The sequence below is a fragment of the Bufo bufo genome, chromosome 4, assembly GCF_905171765.1.
Source record: "Bufo bufo chromosome 4, aBufBuf1.1, whole genome shotgun sequence".
Taxonomy (NCBI): domain Eukaryota; kingdom Metazoa; phylum Chordata; class Amphibia; order Anura; family Bufonidae; genus Bufo; species Bufo bufo.
Genome location: NC_053392.1, coordinates 346549182 through 346568002, shown reverse-complemented (window position 1 = coordinate 346568002; position 18821 = coordinate 346549182). Strand labels below are relative to the sequence as shown.

Below are 18821 nucleotides of genomic sequence, written 5' to 3'. Positions count from 1 at the left end.
TGACAGGAGCAGACTGCACATGCGCATGGACGAGCTTGCTCCCAAGCTCCTCCATGTCACGTGCAGCCATTGACGAACTCAGCTGCAAGGTAGAGCAGGACTAAGGGGGTGTGGCTTATAATTGAAAGATAAGCAGGCAGATGTGTTTAATGAAGTATATTAGGAACGTCATTTTTTCCCCTGCCTGCCACACAATAGTGGAAAGTATTTAAAGAGTGGCCAACCCCTTTAACAAAATGTCCCTTTTTACCACGGAAAAAACAGGCTCCTTTCTTATGACCAACATTCTTTCCCACAGGTCTAGTGGTAGCTCCCCCCAACTGCATGGGCTCGTCACCAGACATATACTCAAGTGTCTCTTCACCCAAAGCGTCAGAGGAAGCTGCCACCTCATAGGATAGTACATCCTGAGAGTGAGAGACCTTAGATCTCTCTCTCAGACGTCTATCGATACGTACAGCAAGTGACATAGCCGCCTCCAATGACTCTGGATTTTCATGAAAGGCTAACGCATCTTTCAGCCTCTCGGATAACCCTTGACAAAACTGACTACGGAGAGCTGGATCATTCCCTCCGTTTCCGTAGCCCATCTCCAAAATTCAGAGCAATAGATCTCCACAGACCGCTTTCCCTGGCGTAAACCACGCAACTTGGTCTCGGCCAGGAAAATCCGATCCTGGTTGTCGTAGATCAGACCCAGAGCTCCGAAAAACTCATCTGCCGACCGGAGGGACTGCGATCCAGTCGGCAAAGAAAAAGCCCACGCCTGAGCAACTCCTTTAAGCAACGACATTATTATACCCACTCTTTGACTCTTATCACTAGAAGAATGAGTACGTAGCTTAAAATATAAGCATGAAATTAGTAGTAGTAGTAATGATCACATAATCTACAGGGAGTGCAGAATTATTAGGCAAGTTGTATTTTTGAGGATTAATTTTATTATTGAACAACAACCATGTTCTCAATGAACCCAAAAATTTATTAATATCAAAGCTGAATATTTTTGGAAGTAGTTTTTAGTTTGTTTTTAGTTTTAGCTATTTTAGGGGGATATCTGTGTGTGCAGGTGACAATTACTGTGCAAAATTATTAGGCAACTTAACAAAAAACAAATATATACCCATTTCAATTATTTATTTTTACCAGTGAAACCAATATAACATCTCAACATTCACAAATATACATTTCTGACATTCAAAAACAAATCAGTGACCAATATAGCCACCTTTCTTTGCAAGGACACTCAAAAGCCTGCCATCCATGGATTCTGTCAGTGTTTTGATGTGTTCACCATCAACATTGCGTGCAGCAGCAACCACAGCCTCCCAGACACTGTTCAGAGAGGTGTACTGTTTTCCCTCCTTGTAAATCTCACATTTGATGATGGACCACAGGTTCTCAATGGGGTTCAGATCAGGTGAACAAGGAGGCCATGTCATTAGATTTTCTTCTTTTATACCCTTTCTTGCCAGCCACGCTGTGGAGTACTTGGACGTGTGTGATGGAGCATTGTCCTGCATGAAAATCATGTTTTTCTTGAAGGATGCAGACTTCTTCCTGTACCACTGCTTGAAGAAGGTGTCTTCCAGAAACTGGCAGTAGGACTGGGAGTTGAGCTTGACTCCATCCTCAACCCGAAAAGGCCCCACAAGCTCATCTTTGATGATACCAGCCCAAACCAGTACTCCACCTCCACCTTGCTGGCGTCTGAGTCGGACTGGAGCTCTCTGCCCTTTACCAATCCAGCCACGGGCCCATCCATCTGGCCCATCAAGACTCACTCTCATTTAATCAGTCCATAAAACCTTAGAAAAATCAGTCTTGAGATATTTCTTGGCCCAGTTTTGACGTTTCAGCTTGTGTGTCTTGTTCAGTGGTGGTCGTCTTTCAGCCTTTCTTACCTTGGCCATGTCTCTGAGTATTGCACACCTTGTGATTTTGGGCACTCCAGTGATGTTGCAGCTCTGAAATATGGCCAAACTGGTGGCAAGTGGCATCTTGGCAGCTGCACGCTTGACTTTTCTCAGTTCATGGGCAGTTATTTTGCGCCTTGGTTTTTCCACACGCTTCTTGCGACCCTGTTGACTATTTTGAATAAAACGCTTGATTGTTCGATGATCACGCTTCAGAAGCTTTGCAATTTTAAGAGTGCTGCATCCCTCTGCAAGATATCTCACTATTTTTGACTTTTCTGAGCCTGTCAAGTCCTTCTTTTGACCCATTTTGCCAAAGGAAAGGAAGTTGCCTAATAATTATGCACACCTAATATAGGGTGTTAATGTCATTAGACCACACCCCTTCTCATTACAGAGATGCACATCACCTAATATGCTTAATTGGTAGTAGGCTTTCGAGCCTATACAGCTTGGAGTAAGACAACATGCATAAAGAGGATGATGTGGTCAAAATACTCATTTGCCTAATAATTCTGCACTCCCTGTACATCTGAAAAGGAGGTGTGGACATCCTAGCAACACATAGACAAAGTCAAACCAAAAGAAGCTGTCAGATCACTGACGTGCAGCCAGTCTTTAAGATCTTCTACCACCTGTCCTCGACCATAATGTTTTAGATGGTCAGCTCAGCAGCAGGCCCTCGCCCCTAATGTTTTAGAGGGTCAGCTCAGCAGCAGACCCTCACCCCTAATTTTTTAGATTGTCAGCTCAGGAGCAGACCCTCATCCCTAATTTTTTAGATGGTCAGCTCAGCAGCAGACCCTTACTCCTAATTTTTTAGATGGTCAGATCAGCAGCAGGCCCTCACCCCTAATGTTTTAGATGGTCAGCTCACCAGCAGACCCTCACTTCTAATGTTTTAGAAGGTCAGATCAGCAGCAGACCCTCACCACTAATTTTTTAGATGGTCAGATCAGCAGAAGGCCCTCGCCCCTAATGTTTTAAAGGGTCACCAGCAGGCCCTTGCTCCTTATGTGTTTGAGGGTCACCAGCAGGCCATCAATCATAATTTTTTAAGGGTGTGTATGATGCCCTCCTTTAGGTCTAATAAAGGTTGTATTGGAGTGTCGGTTCCTTGTAATTTTTGCCAGTCCTTTCACTTAGTGCATAGGCTTTATGAGTGTAGGAGTCCCACTACCTGAAATATTGTACCACAATGTGAATGAGGCCCTCCTTTATGTGATATACAGGTTGTATCGGAGTGCCTCTTCCTTGTAATTTTTGGCAGCACTTGCACTTTATATACAAGTAAATATACAGGAACTAATGTTTCCTAACAATTTTTCCTCTAAAATCGATTTTATCTTCGGTTTTGTGCGTATTATTGTCAGTCTTTAAAAGTGGCGTACTACTCGGACAACATCGTTTCCAGCAGCGACCTGGGAGTCCAAGATGCATCCAGACTTCCTCCCCATGCTGTTCCCGAACCATTTCAGTGGTGTTTCCTTCAATTTCTGACCTTTTCCTATGAACCAGATACCCTCCCCTCTTCAGAGCAGGGGGTGCCTGGTTTAATGCTCGGGTTCTCCCATTGATTTCCATTCCATCCCAAAGTGTTCTACTCGAGCACCCGAGCACTTTGGTGCTCGATCAACACTAATCACCATCTGGGCACTTTTGGGAGGAATGTCAGAGAAATAAAAATTCATTTTCATGATCATGCCATAACGGTGTGATTACCCATCTCTCCCTGATCCCTTTTTTGATCTGTTTTATAGGAACGAAACTTATGAGCGACTCCCTTTAAAGTGAAATTACAGGCACATTTTCAAAATAAAATGGGCCTTATAGGGTTATGTAATATGCAAGGATTGTTAATTATTTTAAGTTTGCAAGGTGCTCAATATGCAGTAACCCAGTGGATCACTGCAAAAGGGTTAAATATAGTATTAGGAGTGTATTTTGGTAGAATTATAGTATTTTCTGACATTATTCTGTTGAAAACTTCTTTTTTACTGTATAGACCTACCTGTATAGACCTACAGGTGGTATATATGGAGTTAATATCTCCTCCTTAGAGATAGTAATGAGGAGTGCCGAACCCCTGGGCTTGGCCCCCTCCTGTTAAGCAAGTCATTTTGTAGTGAAGTGAACTACCTTAAAGCAAGCAGCTCTGTGAAGAGCAGGGAATCTGACAGCTAAAGGACCTAAGAAGAACAGATGGCATCCTTTGAAGGAAAGATGAGTAGTTTATTTCTTGATGGTAAAGCAGTCACTACCGAGAGATTGTGCCTGAAGCAGTCTGTGGAGGTAACACTTGTTAAGCCTACAGGACTCCATAGTGTTGGCTGAGTTTAAAAGTCTTGGCTCCCAGTCATACTTAAGGGACAGATATACTGTAGGCCTGTCATAAAGTGAGCTCCCCTCAGCTGGATTTGGACAATAGCACAGTTTATTGGAAAGTGACTCAGGGATCTCCTGCATTGCACTCCACGTACACAGCTTCTGACAGATTGTTTTTGTAACATTCAATTACTGTGTCTGCACCTCTTCTGGATGCATGTAAAGGCTTCTCTGAAGTTTCAGTAAAGACCTGTTTGCTTGCTCAGCTTCACTACTTCTGCATATTATTTTGAGCCACCAAGGTTCGTGTTTCCTGCTGTGCACCTCACAAGGGCCAAGGGCACCCCTCCTTACATCAGGCAACAAGGGAATGTATTAGATGGCACTGACATAATTCTGCCAGTATTATCCAATACATTCCAGAACTGTAAGGGTTACATAGCATCATAAATCAATATAATGCTATGTGACCCCCATCAGTGCTGGGAGGTCAGGTCGGGAGCTGCGCTGCAGACTCGCAGCGTGAAAAACACTCACCTGCGAGGGGCCTTAGGGTACGGCCACACATTCAAGCTTCTTGATGCAGTTTTGGAAGCCAAAACTAGAAGTGGGAAAAAAAAAAATTGGTATTGTCCTTAAAGAGGTTATCCGAGTTATGAAAAAAAATAATATAGCACTGAATATCTGATATATAACTGAGCTAAGCAAGTTTTATGCGAAAAAAATCTTTTCTGGCCCTTTGTTTACATGCAATAAAAACAATCTCTGCCCCTCCCCCTGCTCTGCTAATGGAGTGGATACAAGAGCTGCCCTGATTGACATGTCTGCCTGCTGGGAGACTCTGCAGCATGTTGTATGTGTAGAACTACAAGTCCCAGCTGTATAATGACACTGCTAAGGGAGTGAATACAAGTGCTGCCCTGAGTGACATGTCTGCCTGCTGGGAGACTCAGCAGCATGTTGTATGTGTAGAACTACAAGTCCCAGCTGTATAATGACACTGCTAAGGGAGTGAATACAAGAGCTGCCCTGAGTGACATGTCTGCCTGCTGGGAGACTCTGCAGCATGTTGTATGTGTAGGACTACAAGTCCCAGCTGTATAATGACACTGCTAAGGGAGTGAATACAAGTGCTGCCCTGAGTGACATGTCTGACTGCTGGGAGACTCTGCAGCATGTTGTATGTATAGAACTACAAGTCCCAGCTGTATAATGACACTGCTAAGGGAGTGAATACAAGTGCTGCCCTGAGTGACATGTCTGCCTGCTGGGAGACTCAGCAGCATGTTGTATGTGTAGGACTACAAGTCCAAGCTGTATAATGACACTGCTAAGGGAGTGGATACAAGTGCTGCCCTGAGTGACATGTCTGCCTGCTGGGAGACTCTGCAGCTTGTTGTATGTGTAGAACTACAAGTCCCAGCTGTATAATGACACTGCTAAGGGAGTGAATACAAGAGCTGCCCTGAGTGACATGTCTGCCTGCTGGGAGACTCAGCAGCATGTTGTATGTGTAGGACTACAAGTCCAAGCTGTATAATGACACTGCTAAGGGAGTGAATACAAGAGCTGCCCTGAGTGACATGTCTGCCTGCTGGGAGACTCTGCAGCATGTTGTATGTGTAGGACTACAAGTCCCAGCTGTATAATGACACTGCTAAGGGAGTGGATACAAGAGCTGCCCTGAGTGACATGTCTGCCTGCTGGGAGACTCTGCAGCATGTTGTATGTGTAGGACTACAAGTCCCAGCTGTATAATGACACTGCTAAGGGAGTGAATACAAGAGCTGCCTTGAGTGACATGTCTGCCTGCTGTGAGACTCTGCAGCATGTTGTATGTGTAGTACTACAAGTCCAAGCTGTATAATGACACTGCTAAGGGAGTGAATACAAGTGCTGCCCTGAGTGACATGTCTGCCTGCTAGGAGACTCAGCAGCATGTTGTATGTATAGGACTACAAGTCCCAGCTGTATAATGACACTGCTAAGGGAGTGAATACAAGAGCTGCCCTGAGTGACATGTCTGACTGCTGGGAGACTCAGCAACATGTTGTATGTGTAGGACTACAAGTCCCAGCTGTATAATGACACTGCTAAGGGAGTGAATACAAGAGCTGCCCTGAGTGACATGTCTGACTGCTGGGAGACTCTGCAGCATGTTGTATGTGTAGGACTACAAGTCCCAGCTGTATAATGACACTGCTAAGGGAGAGAATACAAGTGCTGTCCTGAGTGACATGTCTGCCTGCTGGGAGACTCAGCAGCATGTTGTATGTGTAGGACTACAAGTCCCAGCTGTATAATGACACTGCTAAGGGAGTGGCTACAAGAGCTGCCCTGAGTGACATGTCTGCCTGCTGGGAGACTCAGCATCATGTTGTATGTGTAGGACTACAAGTCCCAGCTGTATAATGACACTGCTAAGGGAGTGAATACAAGAGCTGCCCTGAGTGACATGTCTGCCTGCTGGGAGACTCTGCAGCATGTTGTAAGTGTAGGACTACAAGTCCCAGCTGTATAATGACACTGCTAAGGGAGTGAATACAAGAGCTGCCCTGAGTGACATGTCTGACTGCTGGGAGACTCAGCAGCTTGTTGTATGTGTAGAACTACAAGTCCAAGCTGTATAATGACACTGCTAAGGGAGTGAATACAAGTGCTGCCTTGAGTGACATGTCTGCCTGCTGGGAGACTCTGCAGCATGTTGTATGTGTAGAACTACAAGTCCAAGCTGTATAATGACACTGCTAAGGGAGTGAATACAAGAGCTGCCCTGGGTGACATGTCTGCCTGCTGGGAGACTCTGCAGCATGTTGTATGTGTAGAACTACAAGTTCTAGCTGTATAATGACACTGCTAAGGGAGAGAATACAAGTGCTACCGAGTGACATGTCTGCCTGCTGGGAGACTCTGCAGCATGTTGTATGTGTAGGACTACAAGTCCCAGCTGTATAATGACACTGCTAAGGGAGAGAATACAAGTGCTGTCCTGAGTGACATGTCTGACTGCTGGGAGACTCAGCAGCATGTTGTATGTGTAGAACTACAAGTCCTAGCTGTATAATGACACTGCTAAGGGAGTGAATACAAGAGCTGCCCTGAGTGACATGTCTGCCTGCTGGGAGACTCTGCAGCATGTTGTATGTGTAGAACTACAAGTCCAAGCTGTATAATGACACTGCTAAGGGAGTGAATACAAGAGCTGCCCTGAGTGACATGTCTGCCTGCTGGGAGACTCTGCAGCATGTTGTATGTGTAGAACTACAAGTTCTAGCTGTACAATGACACTGCTAAGGGAGTGAATACAAGTGCTACCGAGTGACATGTCTGCCTGCTGGGAGACTCTGCAGCATGTTGTATGTGTAGGACTACAAGTCCCAGCTGTATAATGACACTGCTAAGGGAGTGGATACAAGAGCTGCCCTGAGTGACATGTCTGCCTGCTGGGAGACTCAGCAGCATGTTGTATGTATAGAACTACAAGTCCCAGCTGTACAATGACACCGCTAAGGGAGTGAATACAAGAGCTGCCCTGAGTGCTGGGAGAAAACAGCAACTTGTAAGTGTAGAACTACAAGTTCCACTTATATAATGACACTGCTAATACACACAGGATCTTCCCCTACCTGCAATGCTCTGCAGAACTTCTCTTTCAGCTCCTGTGCCCAGCATTTGTCTCCTCACTGCCTGCAGCTACACAGTAAACACTTCAGCCCTGAGTCTGTGCAGCTGAAGGGGTTAAGATTCCTAGGATAGAGCACACAGCATTGAAGGGGGCGTGGCCAGCACAGTGACGTCTTGTTTACAGGCTTGTAAACAACCTTTATCAGAGCAGGGAGAGAAGCTGACATCACAGGTCATGTGACCCTCAGTGAAATCTGAAAAACCAGGCACTGCAGATAAAGTGAGTTAATTGGAAAGCTGTTATATTTGCCCAGTTAGGAACATAGAAAGAACAAAAAAATAACTCGGATAACCCCTTTAATAATTTGCTCCTTTTATGATCTACTCCTGATTTTGGCTTGCTTCCAACATTGCATACGGAAACCTGAATGTGTAACTGTTCCCTTATTCCGTCTAGAAATGTATGAATGATTTAATTACAGGGTTTTACCACTTGGGGTGTGTGACAGTGCCAGATTTCTTATGGACACCTCATTTTGAAAATAGTAACACTTTTTAAGTTAATGTGAATACAAGTATTTACGAATGTAGACATGTCAGGAGAGCTGACTGCTCCTCTTAGGGACCTGTAGTGTGCCTAGCAGCTTGAAAAATTACATTTAAGGGATCATGCTTATAAAAAAATTCCCTGTCATATTACATGACACAAATAAGACAACTGTATTCCATTTTGCTCCATTAATATACAAAAAATACTTACCAGCTCTGCAGTTGGTAAATTGGGTCAAATGGGCCCCACCGAGGGAACAGTCCAAACCATGTTGTACTGCTCATTTATGCACCGGTTTACATACAATAAAACCCACCTAATTTACAGGGACGGTGTAATGCTGCAGAACCCCCAAGCAACCAGGCAAAGATCTGAACAAACGTGGATTTATTGAAAACACAGCAGTAAAGTCCAAGCCAGAAATCATACAGAAATAACGTAGTCCAAATAATAACCTCTGTGGGAAACAACCTGCATGGAACAACCTTAGTGACTCTGAACCAGCATACTCCCAGGTTGTAGAGACAACAGTGAGCACTGATCAGCCAGAGAGATCACCTTTTAAACACCTGCTGGCCAATCACAGAGTGCTGCTTGTCAGAACCTCATAGGTCATGCAATGACCCTACTCATTAGCACCTGTGCAGCAAAGCCCTAATCAACTTTGAATTTGTGCACAGATGCTTTACCTGCCAGTGGCCGACGTAGCGCATAAGATGCACGCACACTCGGCCACGTATTCCTTTGCAAATCGCCCCTCGGGCATGTGTAGTAAGCAGGATTGGGACAGATACACACTGGCGCAATATTAATAGTTTTTAGTTTGTGACGCCAATTGCAGCTTGCGCAGGTACTGTAACAGGGCCCTTTAAGATGTTGCAACTCACGTACCAGGTGAGGAATGCCAGAGGGGGAATAGTGTCTCTATGTAGTGTCAACGGTGTCTCCTACCTTGGTACAGCTGGACTCCTGTATCCTGGCTCACATGCAATAAATTGAGTGTGGTCAGTAGGAGTAATTGAGGAATAAATGCAAACCAGACAGGAAATATGGTCCAACTTGTCTTGACTTAATGCAGATTTGAATCCATACAAGATACAGCAATAGTCTTGGGTCCCAGCAGGTATTGGCAATATGGGGCAGGAATCTATATGTATTCTGCTTCTTATCATATGCCTAGTAGAACTGGCAGGTATCTGTCTTCTGCTCTGTCTTGGGTCTGCTTGGTTTGGGTCTGACTAGCTTAAGAGGTACTTATCTTCTCTTTATCTTGGGATCTTTACTTACAGGACTGCTCGCAGGGTATGATGGCTTCTTCCTGGAGATCTGATAGTTCTGGAGGTGGCTGCTTGCTTGTCAACCAGCACTGAGGTAGATAATTCAGGCTGGGAAGAGGGATCCTGGGGCCTCAGCCGAGGTCTGGATCCTAGTTTTGGATCCCTGTGTCTGGGAGCTCCAGCTAACACAGCCTTCCCCAAGGAGGGGGCTGGTACACACTGGATCTAACTGGTTTCTTCCCTCCTTTGCTGCAGGGCGTGGGGCAGCCCACTTCTGCTCAAAGAGGAGGGGGGACTAGACTGGAATGTACTATTCCAGTCTAGGTATGCTAAACTGAACTAAACACATTGCTGCCACCTGCTGGTGTACATTTGGAATTACAGCAAATATGTATATAACAGGCATAGAAAATACATATAATGGAAAATGCAATGTTAGACTACACAAGATGACAATACATATGCACCTGACATGTTGTAGCAGGGAGAAAGAGTTTAGTGACATACTCCAGGATGTTACATACCCGCTAGAGTAAGGTGTCCAACACACAGTTTCCTTCTCTTGGTATAACCAGGTAACCTGAATACTGCACAAAGCAAACATTACTGACTGACTTCGTATGTCCTGAGCTCGGAAGACATCAAAGAAAGTATGGGGGTGTCTTTACTCCGTAATCCCGCCATTGTGTAATGCAAAGCCCGCAAATGAAAGGGTGGCTTTATCCTGTATTCCCTTCCCTGCACCATAGCCTGAAGAAATTTGGCTTAAAGCACAATCACTATGATGACTAAGAGGAAGCTAAAATATGTGGCTCTAAGGTTTGAGGCGCCTTACCTTAGGCAAAAGGCTCAGAAGGGGAGGTATTTATCGTCTCCGTATCTTCTGGCAAGTCACAGGAGGAGGGCCTTTAATCCCTTGCGCTCCTGGAAATGAGACACCTCAGGATGGGAACAATCCTGAACATTTGACAAGCGGGAAGGAGCAGCCTAGGGCTTCTAACGATTCCCAAAGCAGCAGGGGTACCTGTGTAGTAACTGGATCTGCCTGGACTTACCACTTGGTCCTACCCTGGGTACCTATGGGTATATATCACCGGGTGTAGGCCATTAGTATTGAACGTCCCTATGAAGACAGTCCGTATAAGGGGGGAGAGAACAAGAGCTGTAAAAAGGCACACTTTAAGTAAGTTGCTACATTTTTGTTAAGTGCAATGGTTAAGTGCAATCATGAAAAACAGTGCATAAAATCACATTGCGGCACCTAGGAGAAGAATACACACAATGGGCATGTTATCTAAATGTTACATAACTGTAAACTTGAAAAATTAGTGCAAAAACATTATGCAAATATCAGTGTAATAATACGCTCAAATATCACTTGAGTCCTTTTTCTTTAAGTGCTTGACTGTGGAGAGGAACAAAAAGTCCATAAGTCACTTGTAATCCAAACAAGGTAGTGGTTAATTGCTATAATGGGTAGTTTTCCTTACAGGAAAGTCTGGAAAACATCCTCCTGGGTCCCATGTTTGAGGAGACAAAAGTTCTTTCTTAACCTGGGTGCTCTCAGCAGCTGTAGTGGTGCACCACTGCCCTCTTGTGGTGTCTTTAGGAATTGGCTGAGCAGTCAGCCTAGTGAATGCAGCTGTGACATGCTGCAAGCCGGGATCCCTGGCCGGTGCAGAGGTGGACAAAACCTTTGGCTGAAGGGGCTCTGGTAGGTAAACTGAGAGTGCCTGTGGCAGCTTCCAGGGCAGAATGTAGGGTTGCACTCTGTGATTGAAAGTCAGGACAGAGTTATTTATTTGCCCCACCTGTAGAGTTGGAGCCGCAGGGATTTCAGGGCTCACTATGGGGACCTCAGGATTGAAACGTCCCGCTCTGGCAGTAGTAGCAGCACTGGGCGGAGCAGGCCTAGGCCTGTTTGGGGTATCGGGACCCTCAGGGAGCGGTGCAGGGGCAGGTACGGACCGGGCCTGGGCCTCAGGGAGCGCGTCTGCTCCTACCTGATGTCGCGGCCGGGCGGCCGGTTCCGGTGCCTCCTGGTGGTCATCGCGGGGTCCGATCACCGTCTGCGGTGCAGGCTGGTCCAAAGCCGGGGCAACTGTATCAGCGGCATCCTCCGTGGGAGCAGGCTCAGCATCGGCGGCCATCTTGGTTTCCGGGTTGGCGGCCATCTTCTTTTCCGTCGTGGTGCATGCAGGAGGTGAGGGTGGAGCCCAGAGGGAGGAGTCTGCACTCCCTTGGTTCACAATACAAAGTTCATGGTGGGCTGTCTTTAGTTTTCCCGCTTCCAAGGGGGTGTATTCGGCATCTTCCCGCTCTTGAGAGGGCGTTCTTGTCTTTTCCCGCCTCCGACAGGCATGGAGAGGCGGCGCCATCTTGCGAATACGGCAAATTAACCTTTTGAGTACTCGTGGGCACCGCATGGTGCTTTCTTGCACAGCAACAAGGCAATAAAGTCAATTTTCAGGGTTTTGCACAAACTGTAGCTCTTGCAATACTGTGAAATATGCGATGGGATCCGTTTTAACACAGAATTGGACCCGGTTCTGTTGGACAGGGATGGCACACAATTCAATCCAATCCTGTTCGTGACGCCAAAATATGTAGTAAGCCGGATTGGGACAGATGCACACTGGTGCAATATTAATAGTTTTTAGTTCGTGACGCCAATTGCAGCTTGCGCAGGTACTGTAACAGGGTCCTTTAAGATGTTGCAACTCACGTACCAGGTGAGGAATGCCAGAGGGGGATAGTATCTCTATGTAGTTTCAACGGTGTCTCCTACCTTGGTACGGCTGGACTCCTGTATCCTGGCTCACATGCAATAAATTGAGTGTGGTCAGTAGGAGTAATTGAGGAATAAATGCAATCCAGACAGGAAATATGGTCCAACTTGTCTTTACTTAATGCAGCTTTGAATCCATACAAGATACAGCAATAGTCTTGGGTCCCAGCAGGTATTGTCAATATGGGGCAGGAATCTATATGTATTCTGCTTCTTATCATATGCCTAGTAGAACTGGAAGGTATCTGTCTTCTGCTCTGTCTTGGGTCTGCTTGGTTTGGGTCTGACTAGCTTAAGAGGTACTTATCTTCTCTTTATCTTGGGATCTTTACTTACAGGACTGCTCGCAGGGTATGATGGCTTCTTCCTGGAGATCTGATAGTTCTGGAGGTGGCTGCTTGCTTGTCAACCAGCACTGAGGTAGATAATTCAGGCTGGGAAGAGGGATCCTGGGGCCTCAGCCGAGGTCTGGATCCTAGTTTGGGATCCCTGTGTCTGGGAGCTCCAGCTAACACAGCCTTCCCCAAGGAGGGGGCTGGTACACACTGGATCTAACTGGTTTCTTCCCTCCTTTGCTGCAGGGCGTGGGGCAGCCCACTTCTGCTCAAAGAGGAGGGGGGACTAGACTGGAATGTACTATTCCAGTCTAGGTATGCTAAACTGAACTAAACACATTGCTGCCACCTGCTGGTGTACATTTGGAATTACAGCAAATATGTATATAACAGGCATAGAAAATACATATAATGGAAAATGCAATGTTAGACTACACAAGATGACAATACATATGCACCTGACATGTTGTAGCAGGGAGAAAGAGTTTAGTGACATAGTCCAGGATGTTACACATGCACGCGGACGCCCAACAGACTCGGCACGGGATTGTGCCAGCATGGACACCGGAACGGAACCCGCAGGAGACACCAGAGGCAGGACCGGCCGCAACATATTGCCATCAGCCCTGCAATTCTTCCTCAGAGATCCCCGTGGCCCTCCCCTCCGGCACCCATGCGGATGCCCCACCGTATCTGCCCGCAAGGGAACCAAAACCGCAGACTCCCTTACAGACTGTCTCTGAAAATTCAGGACTGATGGCAACTATGACAAAACAAGATTAGAACTACCAAAAGATTTTAAAAAGTGCTTACTGATGGTGGATTATATAAACGTAAGCCTTTTTATATATATACTGTATTCTTTGCCCTATAAGATGTAACTAGGTTTAGACGAGGAAAATTAGAATTTTTTTTCCCATTAGACCGCCAATAATAATCAGACCCCCAGTGATTCTCAGATCTCAGGTAAGACCCCCTAGTTTTGAGACCACCCAATTTGACCCCCAGTGTGTCTCTTACCACAAATCAGACCATCAGTGTTGATGAGACCCCCCAATGAGACCCCCAGTAATTCTCACACCTCAGATCAGACAAAAAACACAACAAAAAAATGTCACCTCTCCTGCTCCGAATAACGCTGCTACCTGGGACATCAACTTCCTGCTATGCTGTGACTTGACGTCGCACAGCATGAGGTCACAGAGTGCGAGACCAGGAAGCGGTGAATACAGTAAGCACAGGCAGCACTGTATTAAACGCTTCCCAATCCGGCCGTACTAATGACCGCTTTCATAATGGAAGCAGACATTAATATATTCCCCCTAAGATGCACTTTGGAGGGAAAAAAATCTTATAGGGTGAAAAATATGATAATTTGGTAAGATATGTCAAATATTATACTATAACAAATGGTGCTTTTTATCAAACTTGACTGTAGTACATTTAGAGCTAGAAAATGTCTCTCACTTTGCATATTTTTCTTGTCTAGGACCTTCGATCGGTTGTGCTGAAAATATGCAAATTTCTGGATATAAGACTTGAGGAGAAAGCAATAGACATAGTGTTGGAAAAAGCAACTTTTAACAATATGAAGTGCGATCCTCATGCTAATTATTCATTTTTTCCGAAAGAGATTCTAGACCAAAGCCGAGGAAAATTTCTACGTAAAGGTACTACTACTGATATTTAAGAGCATAAATTATCATTTTATTAGTAGTATTATAAGAAGTTGATTAGTTCAGAGGCTTATATCCCATTCTTATTGGTCACAAACTGTAAGAGGCAACCTTGTGTCTCTTGAGTGCACACAACTGATTAATAGCAAGACATATAATATAATTCATACTGTACTTCCATGTGTCATCTGTCAGTCAATGGCTTGTTTTCTTGGGCTATTTAAAGGGATTCTCCAGGAATTAAAAAAAATGAAAATACTTAAGTATTACTTTATTATAAATATATTCCTAAATGCTTTTCATTAGTTGTAATGGCTCGTTTTATCTAGGGAGCAATCATTAGGAAAAAAAATGACTGCCATACTATTAGTACATACAAAACCTGTCCTAATCACACAGCAGGACAAGTTACTTCACCACACTGAGGTAAAGAGCTGCCTTATCCCCCCTCTCTGATCCTAAATACAACTGATCTTTAGCTGAATGTCTGTAAGAATGGAGTTTATGATGATCATCAATATGAATGAAACCACGCACTCTCAAAATAGTATGCAAAGGTAGGTTTAATTTAATGCTCCTAAGATCTTCTCCCGTTTCAGCGTCCTCAACGTGGGACGCCACCATCAACATACCCACTTCTCCTATCTTAAGCGATGATTTGATAAAGGTCTAACAGACCGAAACGTCTCCCCAAGCAATCGCAACCTTAAGTGTTTCATCTATAACACATATGGAGATTTGTTCATAATTAAATTAAAATTTGTTCTTATTTAAAAATAATTTTTTTGATTGCATTCCTGAGATATATACCTACTCAGTATAAAGGAGCATTCAATTAAACCTACCTTTGCATACTATTTTGAGAGTGCGTGGTTTCATTCACATTGACTATTAGTGGGTTCTCACCCTTAGAGGATTGCATCTTCCATTTTCTCTAACTTTGGAGTTTATGATGAGACATGAAGTGCAGAGAGGAGGGTGGGGATGAGGCTAATGAGCAGCAGCACCTGTATGCAGTCTCCATCACCACAGCCCCACATTACCGCAGTCTTTCCTGTCTGTCATCTCTGCACTTCATGTCTCCTCATGAACTCCATTCCTACAGAGATTCAGTTGAAGTTCTTATCTGTATTCAGGATCATAATTCCTGACAAGTAGAGCAGAAAGGAGGATGAGGTAGCTCTTTACCTCAGTGTTGTAAAGTAACTTGTCCTGCTGTGTAATTAGGACAGGTTCCGTGTGTACTAATAGGATGTTGGCAATTTTATCTCTCCTAATGATTGCTCACTAGATAAAATGAGCCATTATAACTAATACAAGGTATTTGGAAAAATATTTATAATAAAGTAATACTTAAGTATTTTCATTTTCTTACTTCCTGGAGAACCCCTTTAAGGCATCTTCCTATAGAGAAAAGTGCCTGAGCTTAAAGTTCCTAGCTTGCTTGTTTACCAGTGAAAGTGTGTTATTTTGATTGTCTTCCCATGTACAGTAGTCTGCCCAATTATCGCCTCTGACTTTCCGCTACCTTCCTGACTGCTGCCTGTTTACCGTGTTGACCCTCTGCTGTTTACCCTGACCTTGGACTATTTTATGTATACGCAAAAACTCTGCCTAGCCTGACCACTGCCTGTATCCTGACCACTAGTATTGTCGGATCCCTACATGCTCCGCTGCTACTGGGACTATTCCAAGAGTTAGCAGCCTGGTGGCTCCCCTGCAGCGAAAGCCAGATCCCAGTACAGTGGTTAAAGGCTGAAAACAAAGGACTGCCAGGGCAACACCCTTAGGTCTAGCCCAACACCAAAGCAGTTAGTTGGTACAGTGGATCCATGCCCAGTGTCCGTTACAGCAAATTTATGGTATTTTCCATCAGGTATCATATTACAGAGCTATGCTTCCTTAGGAATGAATATATTTAGGGGAATTTATGAAGCTTCCTGCACTAGAAAAGTAGTGCCAAAAAGTCACACAATTTTTACAAGTCGCCTGTTAAAAAAAATCTTTGTAACATAGTAACATAGTACATAAGCCCGAAAAAAGAGATTTACACTGCATTCTACACTTTTTTTTACAAATTTGTGAAAGGGAGGGGATGGGTCCTATATGGCTCCACAGATTTAAGATTCTGACACTAGAGATGAGTGAATTTCTCAAAAATTCGATTTGGTCCGAATTTTTTTGTGACGAATCACATTAAAAAACTGCTATTTCCTGGCTGCCTGTATAGTGATGTAGAACACTGTGCCTTGCAGAAACATGCATAGGGAGTCTGCTGCGGTAGTAAAACAGTACTGTCAGTCAGTATGACACACAGATGACAGGCGTCACTCTTAGAATCACTTCACTTATTTGGTCAGTTACGGGGCAAAAAGTGACCAAATAATTCAAGTGTGAACTCAGCCTTACAGGTTAATGTTAGCGTCAAGTATGAAGAACTGTGAAGCTGCCCAAGATCCTACTATAGCGTGAAAGAGTGCATTCCTTTTACACCGTCAGCTGATTCCACATGTATATCTACAGAACCTGTTCTGTTAAACTCTGATACAAGTTGAGCCCCCCGACAGAGTGGAGAGGGTGTCAGCAGTAAGTTTGTGTTGACGTCACTGATTATTTTGCCCGTCTTCTATTCCGTCAGAAGAACAACCCTACAAAAACGGATCCTGTCTGTTGAGCATCTGCCTTAACTCAGTCAGCATTTGGTCAGTAATTCATCAGTATTGCTAATGCCCCCCAAAAAACAGGAGTGGATCCAAAACAGAGATGACACATGAATGGAATATTTGCATGTATTCTGTGTTTTGTACCACTCTTGCTTTTGGCTACCAAATCATGAGCATATCCTGATACAAAATAGGGACCATGTGATACAAGCCTTACGGCTGCTCCAAAGACAGGATCTGATCAGAAGAAGATTAAAATAAATGGTGATGTCAACCAGGCTGAAAAGGAAAAATGGCGGAGGGTGGGGACAGCATGAGAAGTCCACAGAGTGGCCCAGTGACAGAGTGCTGAGGAGGCAGTAGCACAAGGAGACCACAGAGTGGTGAGGTGGCAGCAGCATTAGGAGACCACAGAGAGGTGAGGTGGCAGCAGCATGAGGAGACCACAGTGTGTTGAGTTGGCAGCAGCATGAGGAGACCACAGTGTGTTGAGTTGGCAGCAGCATGAGAAGACCACAGTGTGGTGAGTTGGCAGCAACATGAGCAGACCACAGTGTGTTAAGTTGTCAGCAGCATGAGGAGACCACAGAGTGGCCCAGTGACAGAGTGTTCAGGTGGCAGCAGCATGAGGAGACCACAGAGTGGTGAGGTGGCAGCAGCATGAGGAGACCATAGAGTGTTGAGTTGGCAGCAGCATGAGGAGACCACACAGTGGCCCAGTCACAGAGTGTTGAGATGGCAGCAGCATGAGGAGACCACAGAGTGGTGAGTTGGCAGCAGCATGAGAAGACCACAGAGTGGCCCAGTGACAGAGTGATGAGGTGGGGAGCAAAAGCCTAGCCAGTACCAGCACCAGGGGCTTTGTTAGGTCAAAACATTCAGGGCTGGAGCCCCGAATGTTTTTTCCAGTGCCCCGAATGTTTATGCTGTCCGGGAAGAGTTATACTCACCTTTTACTTCCTGGTCCTCGGCGCTCCACTGTCAAGGCTGCACAGCAGACTATACAAGAGGATTACCGAGTGGTGAAGAGCAGCAGCATCCGGAGCAGGAACTGTAAGTGTTTTTTTATTTTATTTTATTTAGGGGCTGATGGAGGCACTGGGGGATGAAGAGGGGCACTGGGGGCTGAAAAGAGGCTGCTGGGGGGCTGATATGGGGCATTGGGGGGCTGATATGGGGCACTGGGGGGCTGATGTGAGGCACTTGGGGGCTGAAGAGGGGCATTGGGGCTGATGTGAGGCACTGGGGGGGCTGAAGAGGGGCATTGGGGGCTGATGTGAGGCACTGGGGGCTGAAGAGAGGCTGCTGGGGGCTGAAGAAGGGCACTGGGGGCAGATATGAGGCGCTGGGGGGCTGAAGAGGGGCATTGAGGGCTGATGTGAGGCACTGGGGGTTTAAGAGAGGCTGCTGGGGGCTGATATGAGGCACTGGGGACTGATATGAGACACTGGGGGGCTGATATGAGGCACTGGGGGGCTGATATGAGGCATTGGGGGCCTGAAGAGGGACACTGGGGGGCTGATATGAGGCACCAGGGGGCTGATATGAGGCACTGGGGGGCTGATATGAGACACTGGGGGGCTGATATGAGGCACTGGGGACTGATATGAGGCACTGGGGGGCTTAAGAGGGACACTGGTGGGCTGATATGAGGCACTGGGGGGCTG

At 45.5% G+C, this 18821-nt stretch overlaps 1 protein-coding gene across 2 annotated transcripts in view; it reads left to right on the top strand.

The window, feature by feature from the left end:
• LOC120998283 (amine sulfotransferase-like) overlaps nt 1-18821 on the top strand; it is a 151963-nt gene that overhangs the window by 123497 nt on the left and 9645 nt on the right. For both annotated transcript variants that reach the window (XM_040428907.1, XM_040428908.1), the window contains exon 6: nt 14305-14485. In XM_040428907.1, coding sequence (XP_040284841.1) covers nt 14305-14485 — 181 coding nt within the window. The remainder of the gene's footprint in view (nt 1-14304; nt 14486-18821) is intronic.